The 19,592-nt window shown below is 32.5% G+C and overlaps 4 protein-coding genes across 5 annotated transcripts; 1 reads left to right on the plus strand and 3 right to left on the minus strand.

The window, feature by feature from the left end:
* Positions 1 to 1,786: 1,786 nt before the first annotated feature.
* On the minus strand, positions 1,787 to 5,123 carry LOC111445221 (myb-related protein 305-like). The gene is made up of 3 exons (XM_023083480.1): positions 3,312 to 5,123; positions 3,083 to 3,212; positions 1,787 to 2,242 (listed from the first exon to the last, which is right to left on the minus strand). Exons 1-3 carry the CDS (start codon positions 3,451 to 3,453, stop codon positions 1,882 to 1,884), a joined length of 633 nt encoding a protein of 210 aa, XP_022939248.1. The 5' UTR covers positions 3,454 to 5,123; the 3' UTR covers positions 1,787 to 1,881.
* A 161-nt stretch (positions 5,124 to 5,284) lies between these two features.
* On the minus strand, positions 5,285 to 10,776 carry LOC111445222 (ADP-ribosylation factor 1). Of its 2 annotated transcripts, none has more exons than XM_023083481.1 (7): positions 10,674 to 10,776; positions 10,031 to 10,220; positions 9,610 to 9,680; positions 9,201 to 9,320; positions 8,538 to 8,656; positions 5,864 to 5,945; positions 5,285 to 5,501 (listed from the first exon to the last, which is right to left on the minus strand). In XM_023083481.1, exons 2-7 carry the CDS (start codon positions 10,176 to 10,178, stop codon positions 5,496 to 5,498), a joined length of 546 nt encoding a protein of 181 aa, XP_022939249.1. In that variant the 5' UTR covers positions 10,179 to 10,220; positions 10,674 to 10,776; the 3' UTR covers positions 5,285 to 5,495. The 2 variants fall into 2 exon arrangements, with proteins under 2 accessions (XP_022939249.1, XP_022939250.1); XM_023083482.1 differs by lacking the exon at positions 10,674 to 10,776 and adding an exon at positions 10,557 to 10,619.
* Positions 10,777 to 13,453: 2,677 nt separating this feature from the next.
* On the plus strand, positions 13,454 to 15,678 carry LOC111445358 (transcription factor MYB118-like). Its single transcript, XM_023083693.1, has 3 exons — positions 13,454 to 14,181; positions 14,278 to 14,404; positions 15,168 to 15,678. The coding sequence occupies exons 1-3, from the start codon at positions 13,544 to 13,546 to the stop codon at positions 15,603 to 15,605; spliced, it is 1,203 nt and encodes a 400-aa protein (XP_022939461.1). The 5' UTR covers positions 13,454 to 13,543; the 3' UTR covers positions 15,606 to 15,678.
* Positions 15,679 to 17,473: 1,795 nt separating this feature from the next.
* LOC111444645 (glutaredoxin) lies at positions 17,474 to 19,392 on the minus strand. Its single transcript, XM_023082611.1, has 4 exons — positions 19,225 to 19,392; positions 19,021 to 19,109; positions 18,086 to 18,184; positions 17,474 to 17,797 (listed from the first exon to the last, which is right to left on the minus strand). Exons 1-4 carry the CDS (start codon positions 19,278 to 19,280, stop codon positions 17,718 to 17,720), a joined length of 324 nt encoding a protein of 107 aa, XP_022938379.1. The 5' UTR covers positions 19,281 to 19,392; the 3' UTR covers positions 17,474 to 17,717.
* Positions 19,393 to 19,592: the final 200 nt, after the last annotated feature.

Raw genomic sequence — 19,592 nt, forward strand, 5'->3', positions numbered from 1 at the left:
TATATATATATATATATATATATATATATATATATATATATATATATATATATATATATATAAAAGTCTAAAAATAAAAAAATTAATAAATTTTTTAATAAAATATTAATCAATTTTTTAATAATAAATAGTGGACTAAAATAGTAATACACAAAATCAAGGATTAAATTGCATTCAATTTTAAGCAACCAAAGTCAACAACTTTATAACCAAAATTAAATTATATATATTATTTATTTATAATGAAATTAAAGAAAAGAGGCGCCATGCAATTAAGATAAATTCAATTTAGGTCCACTCTTTATTATTTTTTGTCTTTAAAGACTTTTTCCCGAAAATATATATATATAATTCAACAATAGATCACAAACTAATATTTTTATAGAATCAATTCCAGAAATATTATAGCCAATTGACACGTGGCAACACGAGAATAGTGGAAACCTACACCAATATATTAAAAATACTAATAAATATTTGTACATCCAATGGAAATTCACCACACCTTTGTAATGTTATTGCCCAAAAAAGGGTTGAATTAAATGCTTGCCAATAGCTTACCCTAAACTCTAAATTAAAAAAATATATTTTAAGAAAAATAATTTAATTCTGTGTTCAAAAAATTCAAATAAATAAATAAATTTGTTACAGTGTCTTCAAAAGGTTGAAGGTTTGAATCCACACTAGTTCTCTCTTTATTAAGGTTGATATTTCTCACTTGTTAGTCTGACATTTTTTAGACAGATTTAGAACTCTATCGAAAGACAAGGTGCTGATAGGCAGGTTTGGAACATGTCTAAGGGCATGATGCATGTCTTGGTCTTGTTTAGATTAAACTAAAAAAAAATAAAAAATGCTTTATTATTAAATATCTATGTTTAAATTTGGGAAGTTTTATTGGCCACAAAATTTGGTTGGATAGATTGAAGGGGGTGTACTGTAATACCATAGGAACAGCTGCACCAGAACATTTTTGTTTAAGGCAATATTGGCCACATATTTGTTTCATAGAAAAAAAGTGAAACTTTACAGAAATTAAACCATTTAATTTGCTCCTTTCTCTACTTCACAATCTCAACACTTAATTAAAATTAATTAGTACTGAGTGTATTTATCAGTAATTAAATGTGATTAAAGTCATTTAAGTAAGGGAGTTGAATTTTTATTTTTTAAAAAAGTTTATGTTATGGTCCCTAATTTAAAAAATAAATGCAGCATTCTTTAGTATTGTTCAGACAATAGAGTTGTTATTTTCAAAATTTGCCATATTTTGAGAGAATAATTTCGAAATTACTCCTAAAAGGGAAAGAAAGCTACAGATGAGATTAGGGTAATTTAAAAGCAGAAGCTACAAAATTCAAAGCATTACCCACAAACTGTGTTGATATAATAAGCCACATATAGAGTAGTACTTCGTCACGTTGTTTACAAGAGGGAGAGCTGTCGAACTTTTATAAAATAAAAGCATGTGACTAAATTCCTCAAAAGATGCCATTGCAATATCCCACCTACTTTCTTGCATATAAGCATTCTCGAAAACGACTGATCAACCCGAGTGTTGTGGCCCGAGCCTCTTTGTATGTGCTCTCTCTCTCTCTAAGGAAGGAAAGTACCGTTTATCGTTTGTTTGTTGCAATAACTCATTTTGGTGACTTCTAAATAATATGGATGTATTGACACTGTCACGAGAGGAAAAAATATCGATCTATCATGTTTTTTAGTGCGTTTGACGAAAAATCATGACATTGATAATCATGATTTCGTGTAGAGGCACGTGTAAATTGAGAAGAGATCATGTAATAATTATATAAAAGGAAATTTTTATTTATGGTTCAACTATACATAATTTAAACCCAGCGGTTGTTCCTCCCTGCAAGCATTTCAATCAAGTAATTGCATGGACCAAAGATCCTCCATGCTCCAGTAGTCGTCATTTGCCCCATCCCCACGAGGCCAAGTCGTTTGCTGCAAGGCCATAGCCTCTGTATCGCCTTCATATGGTGGGAAATAGTCATGGCTGATCTCCATCGGCTCCACAACATTATTAAAGCTCGAAACTTGGCTGCACGGGCTGATGGCATGGTCGTCGTTCGTTTCCGAACAGCTTACTATTGACATCATTTGTTCATGAACTCTTTCAGCACCCCCCTGCTGCTTGATACGCTTTTGTATCCTTGTCCTCCAATAGTTCTTTATCTCGTTATCTGTTCTTCCCGGGAGTTGCCTGGCAATTTTTGACCACCTGCAATATTTTCAGTTTTTGAACAAAGAATTACAATTGTGAAGGTGAAAATTGAACCCTTCACCCATGGAGAGTGTTCTCATGTCTTTCACATTTAGCTTTACTCAAATCCGCAATCAATTACAGTATTATGAATGCATTGATGATATTTTCTTGAACTTAGCACGAAGTTTTTGATCCAGTTTCCCACTATTTCCCATATTCTACTCGTGTATATATTTCAGTACGTGTGTTCTTCAGATAAACCATAAAAAAAAGGACGATTGGTCTGAGTGGGGTTCTCCATCAAACCAAAACCGAAAAAGAACCCCTTGTGTTTTTTCCTTTTCTAGGAGATGCTATCTACATCTACGTCGAGGGTTCAGCTAAAAATGGAAGGTTTTCATCACTTCATTCTTAATTCAGCAGGTTTTTAAAACGTGCAATAAAGCTGTCCTAAACGGTATCTTGTACAGAGAGAAGATATTGCTTCCATGTCAAACATTCCTAAAAACTTGTATTTGTATGTTGATAAAAGCATTTATGTCCATGAGATAAATGTGGATTAGGAGCTGTTTTTAAAAACTTCTCTTTGTTTCTCAGAACAGAAGCCGTCGAAAATTCAGGTAGCTAGTCATTAATCAATACTTTCTCCTAATTTTCTTTAGTTTGTTCTCACAAATGACTTATTTTTCAAAACTAATGGAAGATACTCATCCTCCTCCTAAACTCACAAACTTGTTACAAGTATACAGTCAATAACCCTTATTAACTTGAAAGAATATTGAAAACAAAAACACAAAACTATTTTGATTACAGGATATTTCTACATCTTTAGCTAAAATGAACAAGAAACCTGACCTGTTACCCCATTTAGAATGCAAGTCCATGATCAATAGCTGTTCTTCAGGAGTTATATTGCCTCTCCGAACATCAGGCCGGAGATAGTTCAGCCACCGGAGGCGACAACTCTTCCCAGTACGTTTGAGTCCTACAAAGTTATAACAGCAAAGTTTCATTATCTCAGCAGCATAAGAAGCCAAGATTTCTGTGCCAAGAAAGGAAAAGTCGAAAGAAACAGAGAATTTACCTGCAGCTTTTGCCAGTGAATTCCACACTCCTTCACCATGGTTGGCAATGTAATTGATCAGAATCAAGTCCTCTTCCATTGTCCATGGCCCCTTTCTCACTTCATCATCATCCTGAGAAGAGCTTAATCTCTCTGTACCCATTCTCTAGTCTCTCACTACTTTCTTCTGGTTTTCTTAATGAGAGAGGTATAGGAAGCTACTAATAAGATGTGGAGATGAATGAAGTGGGTTATATATAGACAGGGCAACCCAACCCATAGGAAGAGAACTGTTCATTTTTCATGTAATTTCAAAAGGCATTTAATATTTTACCTAACTCTCAACTCTTAAAGTGAAGGGTGTGTATGGATATGTATGTGCACTACAAAATAAGATGCTGTTTTCCATTCTATGCATGGCATACATCAATTGCTCAAATGATGGGGAAGGCAATTTTAGGGTGAGTATAAAGGGGAGGAGAGTTTGAAGGACAAATATGACTTTTTGATGCTTATATATATAGAAATATACCCAATCAACTTAGTAGGCTTAGGTCACTAGGGTTAAAATAATAGTTTACAGCAACTGTTTTCAACACTTGTTTATCATGTTGCTTCTCTATGAATTATAAGAAGAAAGGATAGTCGTTGTGTTAATGCATGGTATTGCATATATTGATATTATGTCATGGTAACAAATGTTTTTTCTTTAAAAAAAAATTCAAGTACATCATTTGAAAAACACAAATGGTTTTTGTGTTCATTTGTAACCAAGAATGAATACTGAAGAATTGGTGCTAAATTTCAACAGTGCAGGGAAGAGGTGGTAATCTAGGGGTCGCTTAGAAGTTCATAAAAATGTTTTTCGAAAAAAACATTTAAAGAAAAACTATAATTAATCTAAAAATCAAGTCATTCCTAAAAAAGTGTAGGCTAACAGACATGCTTTGACCAGCTTTACTTCACTTTATCTTTTTACTTCAAATATATATATATATATATAAAACACAAGAGAAAACCCTTTCAAACTCAACTCCAAAGTTCAAACAACCTACCACTTCTTAAGAACCCAAAAAACCTATATGCAAAAGAATATGTCAAATTAAACATTGAAATATAATACGCTACATATATATATAAACCGCTTGCAATGACTTTTCAAATGCTTAAAAATATGCCTTTTTTTTTTTAAATTGCATTTAAAAGAACACTTTTTTAAGCACTTGAAAAGTCATTGCAAGAGGCCCATTTAGCTAGGTCAGAATTTTGTAATTACTTGGCAGGGAGTTGCAAAGACAGCCCGCCAAATGTCACCGAAGTGCTACCTGATAAACAGTTGCATATATAATCATAATGTTGATGGCTCGAACCCAGATCATTCAGAAACATGGAAGCATAAAACCAAACGAGGATGAATAATACCATTGTCCATGCACTAAAAAGTAGGACGATATTCTAACAAGTTAGAAAGAAAACCACTAATTCGTGAAGCAGTCTCCCCAGGCATGTATGGCTGAAGTTAAACGGAGGAAATACTATTCATAAGCAAAGGAAACCTGTGAACTGGTTTGTAAATGTCTCAAGGTTCATGGGTTCAACTTTCTATATCCATTGTGGGTGGTGGCCATCCTTTCATGACCCTAAAAGAAAGTGACGTTGTTAAAGTTAAAAGGTAAGAGACCATTGGCATTTACATCAAATTGGGACAATTCAAATTTTAAGAAATCCTTGAAATTTCCGCACTATATTCCTTCAAGAAAAAGTGGAAGCAACCCCATTACGATAACCTTTTTCACTAGATTTTAATACTTCACCAATTTTAGGAAGAGGGATCTGATCTGGATCGGTGGGCCAGCATCCGCCAGCTAGCCTTTCACGAAATTTTGTGCCGCAGAGGAAAATTAATGAGCCAGATAGGCATAGACGAGGTTCTGCCACTGAACTTCATACCCAAGTAGAGAGACAATGGAGATCTCAGAGGCAACATAATATGATGACAAAGAAACTATGACAAGGTTAACTTCCCAAAGAAACTATAAAGGTTAGATAATTTTAGATCAAGCCGTAAGTACAAACAGAGAGTACACAAAGAAGTCTGGCTAACTTCTGCTGCTAACAAAACTTCTTGAGAAAACCGAACTATACCCCTAATCATCGCCAAATTTTACCCACAGTCCAGTCTGACAGTCAAAAACCTCAGCCGCTTCATGCCTGTAAAAATAAAAAAGGGACGCTAATAGATCTGCAAATGATCTTCAAAATGAAAATTGATTCTGAAGAGGCGCATATTCATTCATAAAATGAAATATACAAAAGAGAGGGAGAGATGGAGCTCTCCAAGCAAAAAGGATTACAAGATTAGCTCCATTTTAATTGGTATGTGTTGTCCTTTTTTCTGATTAGTCTCCAATTCATTTGGACAAGTGGAAAAGCTTTTAACGATTTTCAAAGAAAATATGCAGTTCCCACTATTTAAAGATTAAGGCCAATATCCAAACATGAAGCAAATTTTTTAACTAAAATATTGTGAGAAACTGAGATTTAAGATGGTGTCAATAGATTTTTGTGCTTACCTTGCTAGCAATATTGTTGGAAAGCCAGTCTAAACCCTCGTATAGACCCTCTCCAGATGTTGCACAGGTGCTCTGGATGTACCTGAAATGAAATGTTAATTTACATATTAGCACAGATGCTGCAGACCACGGTTCTTAACTCTTAACAGCATAAGAGAATGTTTCCAATAAATACATTCAGGTAAATAGAAATATCAACTAGAAATCCTAAAGACTTTGACTTGAATAATAGATATTTAATCAATAGGCTCGGAGCATAAACAGGGACATGTTTGATAAAATATGTTCCTAGATCCTTTTATCATTTTTTATGAAATACCAGCTTTCATGGGGTAGGATGAAAGAATACCAAGGAAGCCAACAAAAAACAAAAACGTATGATACAAAATAAGGTGCTTAATCTTGCCACAAAAACTTTATGGTGGATGACAAGATTGTACCATACATGTTTTAGATTTAGGGAGGTTTCATTGTATTTTTCAATTTTAGAGAATTGTTTTTAAGGTTTTAAGTTACACTTAGTTAGTGGTCATTATGGTATTGATGGGCATGAGAGTTACAACCTTTCAATTGACCATATGTTATTTTAAGGTTTATTTTCAAGGCTATAAATAGTCATTCATGTTGTTGCTTTAGTATAAAAATTTTGGGTATTAAAATGAAAGTTGCATATGATGCTTTTTAAGTCATAATCTTGTTCCTTGGCATTTCTTGTGTTCAGATTTGCAGGCTAAAGTCATTCAAGTAGTTTTGATCAAACTATTTTGTGAAATGATTCGAATCACGAATTTTTTTTAACTCTTGATCTTGATCATCAAAGTAATTTGTTCCAAAACTTTCCCTTGGGTTGATTCCTTATTGTTTTTTGAGTTCTTGAATAATTTAGATCTAAAGATTTTGTTCTTTAATAAGGTTGTTAGATCGAATCCCAAGAGTTTTATGACAACATTAGCCCAACAAAAAAAGTCGAATAAACAAACAAACTAGCTAACTATACAAAAAAGGGCACAACCTACGAAAATAAGGATTAAAGGATAGTTACATTACTTTTTTAAAAAAATAAAAACATCAACTTTCATTGAGGAAAAAAATGAAAAAAATATGGGAGCATACAAAAACCATGCCCACAAAAGGGAGACCACGAAAGAGAGAGACTCCAACTATGCAAAATAGTGGCTATAGAATAGTTACAAAAGGATTTCAACATGAAATTAGACAAGGAACCAAACATCACTAGTGTCTCTATCCACACCTCTAAGCACTATTTATTTCTCACTCCTCAAAGATCCTACAACAAAACGCACATCCCAACAAGCCATAAGAACCGGCCCTTTTCACGAAAAGACAGAGGAGTTCAACTCCTCTATCATATTCTTAAATGTCCCTCTGACAAACAAACAAAAAAATTGAACACCTAAAAGAAGTAGTTCCAAACAGATCTCGCAAACTCACATCTCCAAAGAATGAAATCCAGATCTTCCTCTGCCTTCCAACAAAGAATATAATCAGAATGAGCCAACTAACGAGGGCAACTTCTTCGAGAGACAAACTCACTAACGGAAGAAAAGTCCAATGAACAAAGAAAGAAGGATTTACAATGGAATGCCTCCAAAGGATTGGGATTGCATATACAAATATCTCTTCTCCGAAGACTAAAATCATACTCCCCAATAAAAGATAAGAGAGAGACAACATTCATCGCTTCCCTATCAAACAACAAGCGATGAAAACCAAATGAGAAAGAAACCAAGCTCCACCACCAAACCAGAAAATCAGTAACCAAACGATTTTTGGGAAAACAAATGATAGAAATGGGGAAACAAAGAGCAGAGTGGTCTATCCCCCACCCACTGATCTTCCCAAAAATACATTTCCTTCCCCTCCCTCATCACTCGATAGACCATATGGGAGAATGAAGGGAGCTCATAAGAAATATCCTTCGACAAGTTCCGATAACCTCTGTGTTTAGTTAAACAATTCTTTAAAACAGACACCTAAAGGGAAGAATTAAATCTCTAACAAGACCAAACTTCTTCCCCAAACCTCTCATCACCATTGAAAATTCTCCTATTTTACCCCCAGAAAAATCCCCCATTGAAGATTCTTCTGTATAATTTTACACGTGACACTGCTTTTGCTTTCAATTATAATGAATCATACGCTGTCAAGAATCAAGCAACAAATTTGAAAGACCGTTCTCAAATATTCTAGGAACACACACCAAAAATCAGGAGATAGAAATTATTGAGTGTTTAGTGATTTGGAAAGGAACCTCAGTAATGTTTGGTCTCTTGTTAGATTTTATATTTCCCTTCGATCATTGATTTCAAAAAGCTTTTGTAACTATTCTATAGACACTATTTTTCATAGTTTGAACCCCTTCCTTTAGTAGGGCCCCTTTTGTGGGATTGATTTTTTTGTATGTCCTTATATCCTTTCATTTTTTATTCTTAATAAAATTTATTTTTTAATATATATATATATATATATATATATCATGATCTCTTTAATCCAATTTATGCACACTATTAAGCATGGGTAACGGGTTCTGGAATATTAAAAGAAATTGAACCAGTGAAGCACACAAGTGAACAAAAACAAAAATTATTAAGCAAAAATAAATCATAGCTTCATGAGAAATAAATAATCAAACAAACAAAACAAATTTTTTTACCAGTGGCGTTGACGAAGTGAATGAAGACCAAGCTTGTCGGTTATTTCAGCAGCATTCATCGCATTAGGAAGGTCTTGCTTGTTGGCAAACACGAGCAACACAGCATCTCTCAGTTCATCCTGAAGCCATTAAGTTTGGAAACTCAGCGTCTATTTTCTTCAAGTTTGGCAGACTCCAAGAAATTATGTATAAAGCTAACGAAACAGAAAAAGTTTCAAATATTACAAGGAAAGAGAATTGCTGCATCAATAAGAGGCAAAAAATTATAAAAGAAACGGAAGGATGACAGGGGAGTATAAAGAGAAAAATGAAAACTTATACAGCATCACCAGTTTTTCCACTTAATACATATTGAGGCCAAAATAAGAAACTTGCAGTTCAGTAAGTTCTAAATTTTCCTGTCATTAGTGCCCAAAGTGAGCAAGATGAACCAAAAGCATGTAATGATAAATCTAATTGATATTATTTCTTATATATATATAGAATCTAACTAATATTCTTATCCAAAAATAAATAGATCTAATTAACGTTAAATCAGTTCCAAGAAATTTCAAACAACAGGAAGGAACCTATGATATGATAGTAATACATTTAGCCATAAATTTTATTCTGAAACAGAAACCAAGTTCAATTGTATGGGGAAAAAATAAAACAGGGCGATACCTCATTTAACATTCTATGCAATTCATCTCTTGCTTCAACAACACGATCCCTGTCATTGCTATCCACCACAAATATAAGACCCTGTGTGTTTTGGAAGTAATGCCTCCACAGTGGACGAATCTATTCAATTGGTAAATAATAATAACAAGTGAATCCGTTTCCGTCAGATTTATCCAGATACACAAATAACTCATCACAGTCGTGTAGAAAAATCTTACACATAAAATGAATAATGTGGAGGAACCTCAAATCTCAATTATGGCACTGACTAGCAAGGTAAATACTTTTGAAATTGAAAAATAATGGGTCCATGACACAAGCATTGAGAATTGAAAATTTAATAATGAACAGCAACATCTTTTACTAAGTAACAATATTCATCAAGAGAGGAGAGAAAAGAGATGCATACTTTGTCCTGACCACCAACATCCCATACAGTGAAGCTGATGTTCTTATATTCCACAGTCTCCACATTAAATCCTGATAAAAGAAAACACAGCAACTCCATGATCTATATTATACGATTTGGTATAGTACTTCAATATTGCGCAAAGAATACATAAACAGGCACACAAATAATCTCACAATACTAAAGACAGAGCCATCGTGAACCTAGAACGGCAATCATAGCTATAAAAACACTTCAATATCTTTTATTTTCTTAAAGAAAAAAATTAAGTATGCCTGATGCACTGGAGAAAAATATGAAAATCAATCCAATGCGTGAAGGTTCCCACGAGAACCAGTCTAAAAAATGAGTAAAAATAATTCGAATTAAGCAATCAACATTTGACATTTCATGCAAAAGGTTTTCTAATCAAAGAACTCACCAATTGTAGGAATGGTTGTGACTATTTCTCCGAGCTTGAGCTTGTACAAGATCGTGGTCTTTCCGGCAGCATCAAGACCAACCATCAAAATGCGCATCTCTTTCTTGGCGAAAAGCCTGCTGAAAAGTTTGGTGAAGGTCAACCCCATTTCTACTTTGTTTTAGCCGGCTATTTCTATTTGTCTGAGGAGCTGATACAATAAAACCACAAAAGTGATCAAATCAAGCAGTATACAAACAACGAAGAAACCAAAAAACTAGAAACCAGGAAGAGAATAACAAAGAAAAGTTAGATGAATGTTAATTTTCGGGAAAGCAAAGCAAAATTGAGATCCCCATCACAACATCCGCGACAAATCAAACAAAAATCCAAACTAGACAAAGATCGTCCCACAAAGCACAAACTACCATCATAAGAAAATCCAAAAACAAAAAATCCCGCTCGATTTCCTTTCCTAATGAAGAATATGAATTCAATTTTCAGAAACAGAAAAAAGCCAAAACAAAACCATTAAACGCCTCGAAATCTTGGAACAAAAATCGCAAGAACATGAAACATTTGAACAGATTTCACAAGCAACTACAAAACTCAACGCATCAATTGCAAGAACATATGCAAAATGAATAAGGGTTTGGGAGAATACTGGAGCTGGAGAATGGCGCGCAGTGGAAAACTCTGAACGAGAGGAAAAAGTACGTTAACCGCCGTCTGTTTTAAGCCCCGTGGTTTCTCTTTCTCCCTCTTATTCAGGTTTCTGTTAAGTAACTCTCCTTCCCCGGTAAGTATTTTATTTTATTAAATTTAATATTGATGTGACATTTAAAATTTTAAAAAAATATATTAATATCTCAAATTTTCGAAACAAAATAATAATAATTTGACAATTTGATCCGTAAATAAATATCGATCATAATTTTATTTATCATTTTCTATTTTAGAATTCGTGTTTATCTCTTCAATATTTGGAAATCTTTTGTAACGTTTAAATTATAAATTTCGGTTTTAAGAAAATTAGACGGGATTAACTTATAAATTTATAATTGGTCAATATTTAATCATTTACCCATCAAAATCTTAATTACTACTTATTAAATTTCTAAAAATTGAGATTTTTAATTATTATAATTAATCCCTCTTAATTTTCTTTTCTTAACATGGTATGAGACCACCGACCAAAAATAATATTTATTTAGATTTTAGTTTATTTTTATATTTTAATATGTGAGAATAAGCGGAAGAAACAAATTATTATTCAAAGTAATTGAGTAATGTTTTTAATAAATTTTACTTTATATTTTATTTTCTTAATGTACAAATTAATATGTAGGTATTTTTTTTATTTGTTATTTTGAAAAAAAAAAATCATTTAACATAATTTGGGTCTATTATTATTATTATTATTATGATTTTAACTACCTTGTATTTTGGTTATTAGCTGATGTTTTATTTTCCAAAGGAACATAAGCATATAACTTATCGATAATTATATTGTTTCAACAAATATTCTATATACAAAATAATAAATTAATTATAAAAGAACAATAAAAATAAATAAATAATTTAATACATTAATTGTATTAAAGAAAGATAAAGCTATATTTCTATACATTTAGCTTAAATAAAAAACTTAAATGCTCGGACAAAAGGTTAGATAGCTGATTAAGAGATTAAAAATTCAAATTTCACCGTAAATAAAAATGTACAGTAAAAAATGTTCAATTAAACAGGAGAATGAGAGAAGGAGCAAAGAGATTAGAGAATCTCCGACTAGACGACGAATAGAAGGAGCAAAGAGACAAAGAATCTCCGAGAGTAGACGAAGAATGGAGAGAGATTATTTTTCCACTTCATTCGAGTGAATTTTCTATAGAGATTCTTTGTGTCCAATTCTCACAAAAATAAATCAGACGAAACTTAATTAATTTCATAATGAATTTACAGATAAATATTTAGTTGGGTTTGATTTATTAGGATAGTTTTTGAGAAAATAATAATAATAATAAATATTTATTATCATTTGAGACAAAAGGATTGGAAATTGAGTTGATGTTGACCAATTTCATGATTTATTTGTATGCATGTTCTTGTTTCTTGTCTTATTTTAGCTCTATCTTTGTCTTAATCTTAGACAGGGAGGATCATAATTTTTTTCTATAATATACTACTTTTGCAAATTAAAAAATTACACAATTCATCGACACCTGCCTCTATATTATTATATTAATATACACGTGTGATTTAATATAAAAATAAAAACTTTAATCTAATCTGTCTTCGGATAAAATGATTATAAAAAAAAACATTGAATTTTGAATGATCAGTGAATAAGAAAACAACGTTATCCTTATATTAATTTTTAATTAAATTCTCTGAACAACTTTTTTCTTCTACATTACGTGAACCAGTCAAATACAAAATTTACCATCAAGATTTACATTATCAGCTACCGAAAGTAAACAAAATAAATGTACGTGTTGTATGCCAGATGATCCAATTCATTTCTTTTTTATTTTATAATAAAATAATCAAACAATTTGGCCTAAATTAATTATAAAATTCAGCTATTGGTTGTTACCAGGGGCGGTTGTGGTCATACTGACTTAGAGGTCTCAATTTTGAACGTTCGAGTGATCTTAATGCAAACAATCCTTGATGTCTCTCGGGTCCAAGCCTTGAGATAGTGGCGGGTGCCATCCATATTTAAGGAAACAAGACATAAGAAATCATCTACCCACGGCTTGGTTCGGTCGAGTTTGTTTATGTATAAAAATACATTTAAGCACGACATTCTTAAATTAAAAACAAAATTAAAGCCATTCAGACACTGTAATTTTATTTAAAATAAATAAATAAATAAACCGATTAAAATCAGGTTGGAATTTCTGCCTCTAATTACTTGGTATTAATACAAAGAATAAATGGAAAGGAAAAGGCATTGATTTATACAAGCAATTAATTATAAAAAAAAAAAAAAAAAAGAGAAGTTATCGAGTACAATCCATTGTACCATATCCATCTCCCTCAAATGTCTACCGACCGTCTGATCAGCCAACTGTATTTATTACGATGATCTGTAATTTTTTTATTATTAAATAAAGCATGAAAGTTAACGAAGACCATAACAATGCTTCCACGTGTCCTTCAACATGCATGCCCCAAAAATTTCCCTAAAATACAAGCCTTTATAACGACCTAATGATGATTTTTTTTTTTTTTTTTAAATTTTAAAATTTTATTTATTATTCCTTGAAAATAAAAATACCCAAGAGAGGGAGCTCAACAGTCATAATCAAGAAGCAACATGATCCGTTGGATCAAAAATTATCCAACGGCTATAGATGCTATGGGGTCCACTACCTTAGCCTTCCCTCCCTAATAAAACCCTGTAATTACATTACAATCTGATAGCCATTTTCATTTTCACATAAAAAAAAAAAAAAAAAGGAAAAAAAAAACATCCTTTGATCTTGTTTTTTTTTTTTGTTCTTGTTCTTCTACTCGTGCTTCTGCTGCATGGAGTTTGATTCCAACTTCAAAGATGACCTTCCCCTCCTCTCCAGCTTCTTCTCCGACAAAGCGGAGTCGAAACCACCTCTCGACGACGACGACCGCAAGTTTTCCCGGATGGAATTAGGCAGCTCGCCATCATCATCCAAGGGTTTGTTCCATAGTTTACTCGATCATCATAATCATAATAACAATCACTTTCAATATCTTCATCAATACTTCCCCGTCGTCACCAGATCTGACTCGATCAATAATAGTAATAATTCTCATTACGATCTCGATCATCATCGCCGTCGTCTCGACGGGTCATTACAAAGCCTTCTTTCTGAGATGCCAACCCAATGTTTTGAACCAAAGTTTGAAGCTTTTAGCAATGAAGTCCCCAAAGATCACATCTTTGAAAGTGGGGCCAAGTTGATGCATGGGTTTGTGGGGTCAGGGGGTGTTTGGACGAATTTTCCCGGAAACTTTATGCCTCAATTTTCTCAGCCGCCAAACAGCCATTTAGGGTTGGGATTGACAGACACCATTATTGGGTATGATCACATCAAGAAGCGAAAAAGAATTCAGCTAAGAAGGGAAAACAAGCCTCCAAAGAAGCTTCCAAACATTATAAAGGGACAGTGGACTCCTCAAGAAGACAGGTAAAATCAAACGTTAATTCTTTGTGTTTTTTTTTTTTTTTTTTTTTTTGTTGAATGATTAAATCACAGCCGTTGAATTTGTGTGTGTTTTTCCAGATTATTGGTGCAATTAGTGGATGAATATGGCATAAAAAAATGGTCACAAATTGCAAAAATGCTGCAAGGAAGAGTAGGGAAGCAGTGTAGAGAGAGATGGCACAACCACCTCCGGCCAGACATTAGGGTTTTTTTTTCCTTCTCTCTCTTCTCTCTCTCTCTATACATATACATATACATATACATATACATACATACATACGATCTCGTGTGATATCCGTACATACGCATGCTCGTCATACATTACACGTATCTATTTGTACCGACATACCATACATTTTACATATATGTCAACATGGAATATATAGTATATCATTTAATTCACGAAATGAATGATTCGCTATCTCAACGCGTGTCGCACGTTGTATCGGAATATGACGTGACGTTTTGGTCTTTCTTCAAAGACGTATAATCTTTTTCGACACATTTTTTTTATAGAGAGTTAAACACTTTCCATGTCTACCATTTGTCTATACGTAGCTGACAACTCACGGTAAATATAATTCTTTTAGGGCATATAATAAAAGAAAATTCGCCTTCCATTCTAATTCAATGAAAATTAGCCTATGTTTTTGCTATTAATTTTCCTCCCAAAACTTTGCTTAATTTGGGCTATTTTTTATTTTTTTTTTGTAACAGTCATTTCAGACTATCTTTCATTAGTTAATTGTGTTGTAAATGAATGATCGATGTTAGCTTTTTGTGTTCAAATAGGTAACTCTCGATAACGGTTTCATTTTAGGCTTGAATTTTATTTTATTTTTTAGAATATTTTCTTTTAAAACTAATTCCTAAGAGAATTAATTATATTAATTATAGCTAAATTATGTTTATTTTATTATTATTATTATTATTATTATTTAATTATTAAATTTGGGATGTGGGTGCAGAAAGACACGTGGAGTGAAGAAGAAGACAGAATACTAATTGAAGCCCACAAAGACATCGGAAACAAATGGGCGGAGATTGCCCGGCGGCTGCCGGGACGGACTGAAAACACCATAAAAAACCACTGGAACGCCACAAAGCGCCGCCAAAACTCCAAGAAGCTCAAAGGGAGAGATATGGATTCCAATCCCAACGGCTCGATGCTTCAAAATTACATCAAATCCGTCACCGCAGGAGATCGCAAAATCTCCGATTCGCTGCCGCTGCTGGTGGACAGCCATAGCCCTGCGGCGGAGGAGGGCGGCGGTTTTTGCTTCGGGTTCGGGTACGGATCTGGGTCCGGGTCGGGCTCGGGGATGGAGTGTTTGAATCTGACGCAGAATGAAGAGATGAAATCAGAGATGGATCTGCTGGAGCTGATTTGTCAGGGGAATCTTTGATATTATCGTCTTTATACAATATATAATATAATTTTATAATAATTAGGGTTTAAACTGCAAAAAACTCTATTTTTTTTTTAAGTATTTCATTTCGAGTTTAATATTCGAAAAATGGTTCGCAGGATATGGATAATCTTTTTAATGTTTATATTTGTTGTTGGATAACATGGGAAATTAAAGTTCGTTTTAAAAATTATTTAATTTTTTTGTTTATAAAAATTAATATTTGATTTATTATAAATATTGAAATTTTTAGCTAAATTTTATAATTTAAAAACTATATTTTGAAATTACCATTTGTTTTATTTTTTAAAATTAAATTTATAAACAATACTTTTTCCTATTAATTTATTTGTTTTATTATCTACTTTTTATGAAAGGTTTGGAAAACTAAAAAGAATATAAAAATATTTTAATTTCTTTTTTAAAAAAGATAAAAAAATTCATTTACTACCAATATTTTCAAAACTCAAAAACCAAGACCAGTTTAAAAAATTATTTAACTTTTTTTGTTTTTTATTTAAAAAGAATGAAGTTTATAAATAATACTTTTGTCTATGGATTTTTTAATTCATTTTTTAAAAAAACTAATAAAAATATATATGATAATATCTTAAATAAAAAGTTAAAGATTGATAACAATATTTTAAAACAAAAGAAAAAAAAGTTGAGAGACGTTTTTTTTTTTTTAATCATTTAAGTTAAAATAAATGAGGGTGGTAACTGCCTAATAATATTAGTACCAGCTTTTTTTGGGGTCATATGTTCAAATTATTTAAATTATTATGGCTATAATATCGAATATTTGAATCTAAATAACCTTCCTTAAAAAAAAAAAAAAAAATGACAAAGCTTTATGCATATATACTTGAGGCCTTTTTTGACATTGTTTTTAGTATCACAAATGAAAGATATTAATTTCACTCCTTTATATTTAGAATTGAATTTGAAAAAACTAAAACTCTGAGATTAACATTTTTTCTATATATAATAATTTTAGCTAATTATTAATTGTTAAGAATTAATGGTTTTAATTTGGTAACCAAATTTGTCTTAACTACACATCATATATTTTCTTTCTTTGTTTTCTTTTTTTTAAATGAACCCTAAATGTAGGTTACATTTAGGGCATAATTTATGTTTGTTAATTATATTAATTTTAAAACTTAAAACGCTTGTAAACATGTTTTCTCTCTGTAATTGATAGAAGACTCAAATTTGGATGGTATTTCGTGCATCAATAGCATAAGAGTAGTTAATTGAGTATTTTTAATACATTAATTATAAATTACCTAAGTTTTAGTTTTGATGCTTAGGCAATTTTAAAAATGTTTAATAACTCTTTTTCATTTCAGTTTTGCGTTCATAACCTTCTCATATATAAAAAAAAAAAAAAATATATATATATATATATTATATAAATTTAGTTTTTTCATGGATATTTAAAAAGTCAAAGACATAAATTAAAAAATTTAATGGATACAATATACAATATTAGAAAAGAAAAATCACTGTTTATAGAAAGGATATTTTTAAGATGCTTTTACAAAATTCAAAATCACTGTTATGATTAGTTAAGAACACTAATTTGACCCTTCAAATGTCAATCAAAGGTTTTATCAGAAAAGAAAAAGGTTTCTTCTCCATTGACTTCATGAAAAAAGAAAAAAAAACGAAAAAAAAAGGAATCTTGACAACTTTTAAGATGAATACAATAGAACATGCAAAAAGAAGGGAGGAAAACTAACTTCAAAAATATATTAGAACATGAATTAAAATGAAACAAATTTCAAAATAGGACGTTCGGAAACTAAAATGAAACAAATTTCAAAGATCAAAATAGAGCTTTAGAAAATTCAAGATCAAAATAGCGAAGAAAATTTCGGCATACTAATTACTAAAAAGAAATCAGATTACAGTAAACCACGGACACTTATAATTAGATGCAAAGGAAGCACAGGTTCCTTCCAGTTATTTCAACAAGCAACTAAAAGGTCAACTCTGAAAGCATTTTTTTTAGGGTAGAAATGCCAACAGAAGAGCAAGAAACAACCACAAGTAGAAGGTTTATTCATCCAATTGAACTGTGTAATAACATAACTCAGACTCCTTCTAAGCAGAGACTTTGGCAGTCGCTCCTGCTTCAGCCAGGAGAGGAACCAGCCCCCCTTTACTATTCAGTGCTACTGTTGCTGCGAAGCAACCAAAAAAACAAAAAAATCTTAATAAGAGAAACTAGGGATTAAAAAGCTTAGATTAGATTATGGTCTACTGACCCTTAATTCCTCTAACATGTGGGTTTGAATAGTAATTTGACTGTACAAACCATAACATGTGAATCACTTATATCGATTAAAAAGAAAGCTCTTCAAATTTAAAAGCCTTCCATTTTGGTAATTCAAAAACTTATAAATGCATCGAGTGTTTGTATATCATAAACATAATGGTCATTCAAGTTGAGAGGGTAGTGAAAAATTTACCATCACAGCCACCAATGTGCTTCCCACCTATGAACACATTGGGGACGGTCCGCTGTCCAGTCCACTGAGCAAGTGCTGCTTGAATCTCACTTCCATCACCTTTACAATCAATTTAATCTAGTTAATCAGCAGCCAAGTTGGGAAGTATGCATGACTAGAAAGCTTTGAAAGCATAGAAAAATAATGATCATCAAAGAATTGGGTGCAAATCCTGCTCAGTGCTAGAAGAGTAGAAAACTCAATAATATGCGATTCATGAATACAATCTTGCAATAGAAGAAAAGTCAAACCTAAAGATGCCAAAGGATTAGGATAGACCCGGTTGAATTTCACAAAATATTCGCTTCGAAGTTAAAACGGTGGAAAAGTAAACAATAAAATCCAGACTATACTTATAGCTTCCATCGAAAGGTTACAGACAGATTCTCTGAAAAAGTCATCAAACATTCGACGGATGCACTACTCGTCTTTTTCCCAGACTCCATCTTTCAAACTGAATCCCTTTGAACACGTTGGAGCATGAAAAGACATTTCAAAATCGCCAACAGTTGATTCACGAGAACGGTGATTCACGAGAACAGTGACTAGTTAAAAATGCTTTAAGTTCTCCTTTTGAAAGTTTTCCTTGTCTTGAAGAACAAGAGAAAGAACATGCATTCAAAGATGCATCCAGAGCACGAAACAGTTAACTAACACAATCAGAATCCCAAACAATCGGGGGAAAGTCAATCAATATTCCATTAATTTCAAGAAGCTATAGAAAACAACGATACTGTTACCAATCCTAAATCCGCAAGCAGCAGAACGCAGAGCGCAGAACAGAAAAATAAAGTCGCACGATCCATCGATAACCAAACCGATGGCATGCAGGTACACAAGGTGAGATTAAAAAAGCGAACGCAAAGAAATCAAACGAAGAAACATAGAGTACGTACTCTCAGTGTCCAATTCAACAGCCTTAAAATTGACTCCCAGACCAGTCAACAATCTCTTCACCTGGACGCAGTAAGGACAGGAAGTCTTGCTGTGATTTGAAACAGAAGAACAAAACAGCATCCATTTAGCAATCAGCGAAAATCCATTCGTAAAGCCGAGAAATAGATTCATAAAAAGAGAAACAAGAAGATCGAAGGATGAACCTGAAGACGGCGACGGGATTGGAACCCACGATCTGTTTAGCCTTCTCCAACGCCATTATCGAAAATCCTCGATTTGCAGCAACCCTAACGATGCGAGGTCTGAAAGAAATGAGAAACAGAAAAATAAAGAAACTCAAATTCGGTAGGAAGAGAATAAGCGTCCAAATATATAAATAAAGACCGCACGTGTCGGCCGTGTGAGAATCTTGTTTGATCTGTCACGTTGAACCGTTGGATATTTGAAGTCTTTTTTTCTTTTTTATTCCCCTGCTTTTTGAGTTATATTCGCTGGAAGTCTTGCTTCAAGAAGGAAAATAATCAAATAAAATAAGCTTTTTTAAAAACTAAAAAAAAAAAAAAAAAAAAAA

This window comes from Cucurbita moschata, unplaced genomic scaffold (assembly GCF_002738365.1).
Source record: "Cucurbita moschata cultivar Rifu unplaced genomic scaffold, Cmos_1.0 Cmo_Scf00007, whole genome shotgun sequence".
Taxonomy (NCBI): Eukaryota; Viridiplantae; Streptophyta; class Magnoliopsida; order Cucurbitales; family Cucurbitaceae; genus Cucurbita; species Cucurbita moschata.

Coding starts and splice junctions, on each gene's coding strand:
- LOC111445221 (XM_023083480.1), bottom strand. CDS start 3,453: ATGGGTACAGAGAGATTAAGCTCTTCTCAGGATGATGATGAAGTGAGA. Junction 3,213..3,311: donor TTCACTGGCAAAAGCTGCAG/GTAAATTCTCTG, acceptor ATAACTTTGTAG/GACTCAAACGTACTGGGAAG. Junction 2,243..3,082: donor CATTCTAAATGGGGTAACAG/GTCAGGTTTCTT, acceptor AAAATATTGCAG/GTGGTCAAAAATTGCCAGGC.
- LOC111445222 (XM_023083481.1), bottom strand. CDS start 10,178: ATGGGGTTGACCTTCACCAAACTTTTCAGCAGGCTTTTCGCCAAGAAA. Junction 9,321..9,609: donor ATGTTGGTGGTCAGGACAAA/GTATGCATCTCT, acceptor CCAATTGAATAG/ATTCGTCCACTGTGGAGGCA. Junction 5,946..8,537: donor TCACTTCGTCAACGCCACTG/GTAAAAAAATTT, acceptor ATTTCATTTCAG/GTACATCCAGAGCACCTGTG.
- LOC111445358 (XM_023083693.1), top strand. CDS start 13,544: ATGGAGTTTGATTCCAACTTCAAAGATGACCTTCCCCTCCTCTCCAGC. Junction 14,182..14,277: donor TGGACTCCTCAAGAAGACAG/GTAAAATCAAAC, acceptor GTGTTTTTCCAG/ATTATTGGTGCAATTAGTGG. Junction 14,405..15,167: donor ACCTCCGGCCAGACATTAGG/GTTTTTTTTTCC, acceptor ATGTGGGTGCAG/AAAGACACGTGGAGTGAAGA.
- LOC111444645 (XM_023082611.1), bottom strand. CDS start 19,280: ATGGCGTTGGAGAAGGCTAAACAGATCGTGGGTTCCAATCCCGTCGCC. Junction 19,110..19,224: donor AATCCCGTCGCCGTCTTCAG/GTTCATCCTTCG, acceptor TTCAAATCACAG/CAAGACTTCCTGTCCTTACT. Junction 18,185..19,020: donor TGTTGAATTGGACACTGAGA/GTACGTACTCTA, acceptor TTGATTGTAAAG/GTGATGGAAGTGAGATTCAA.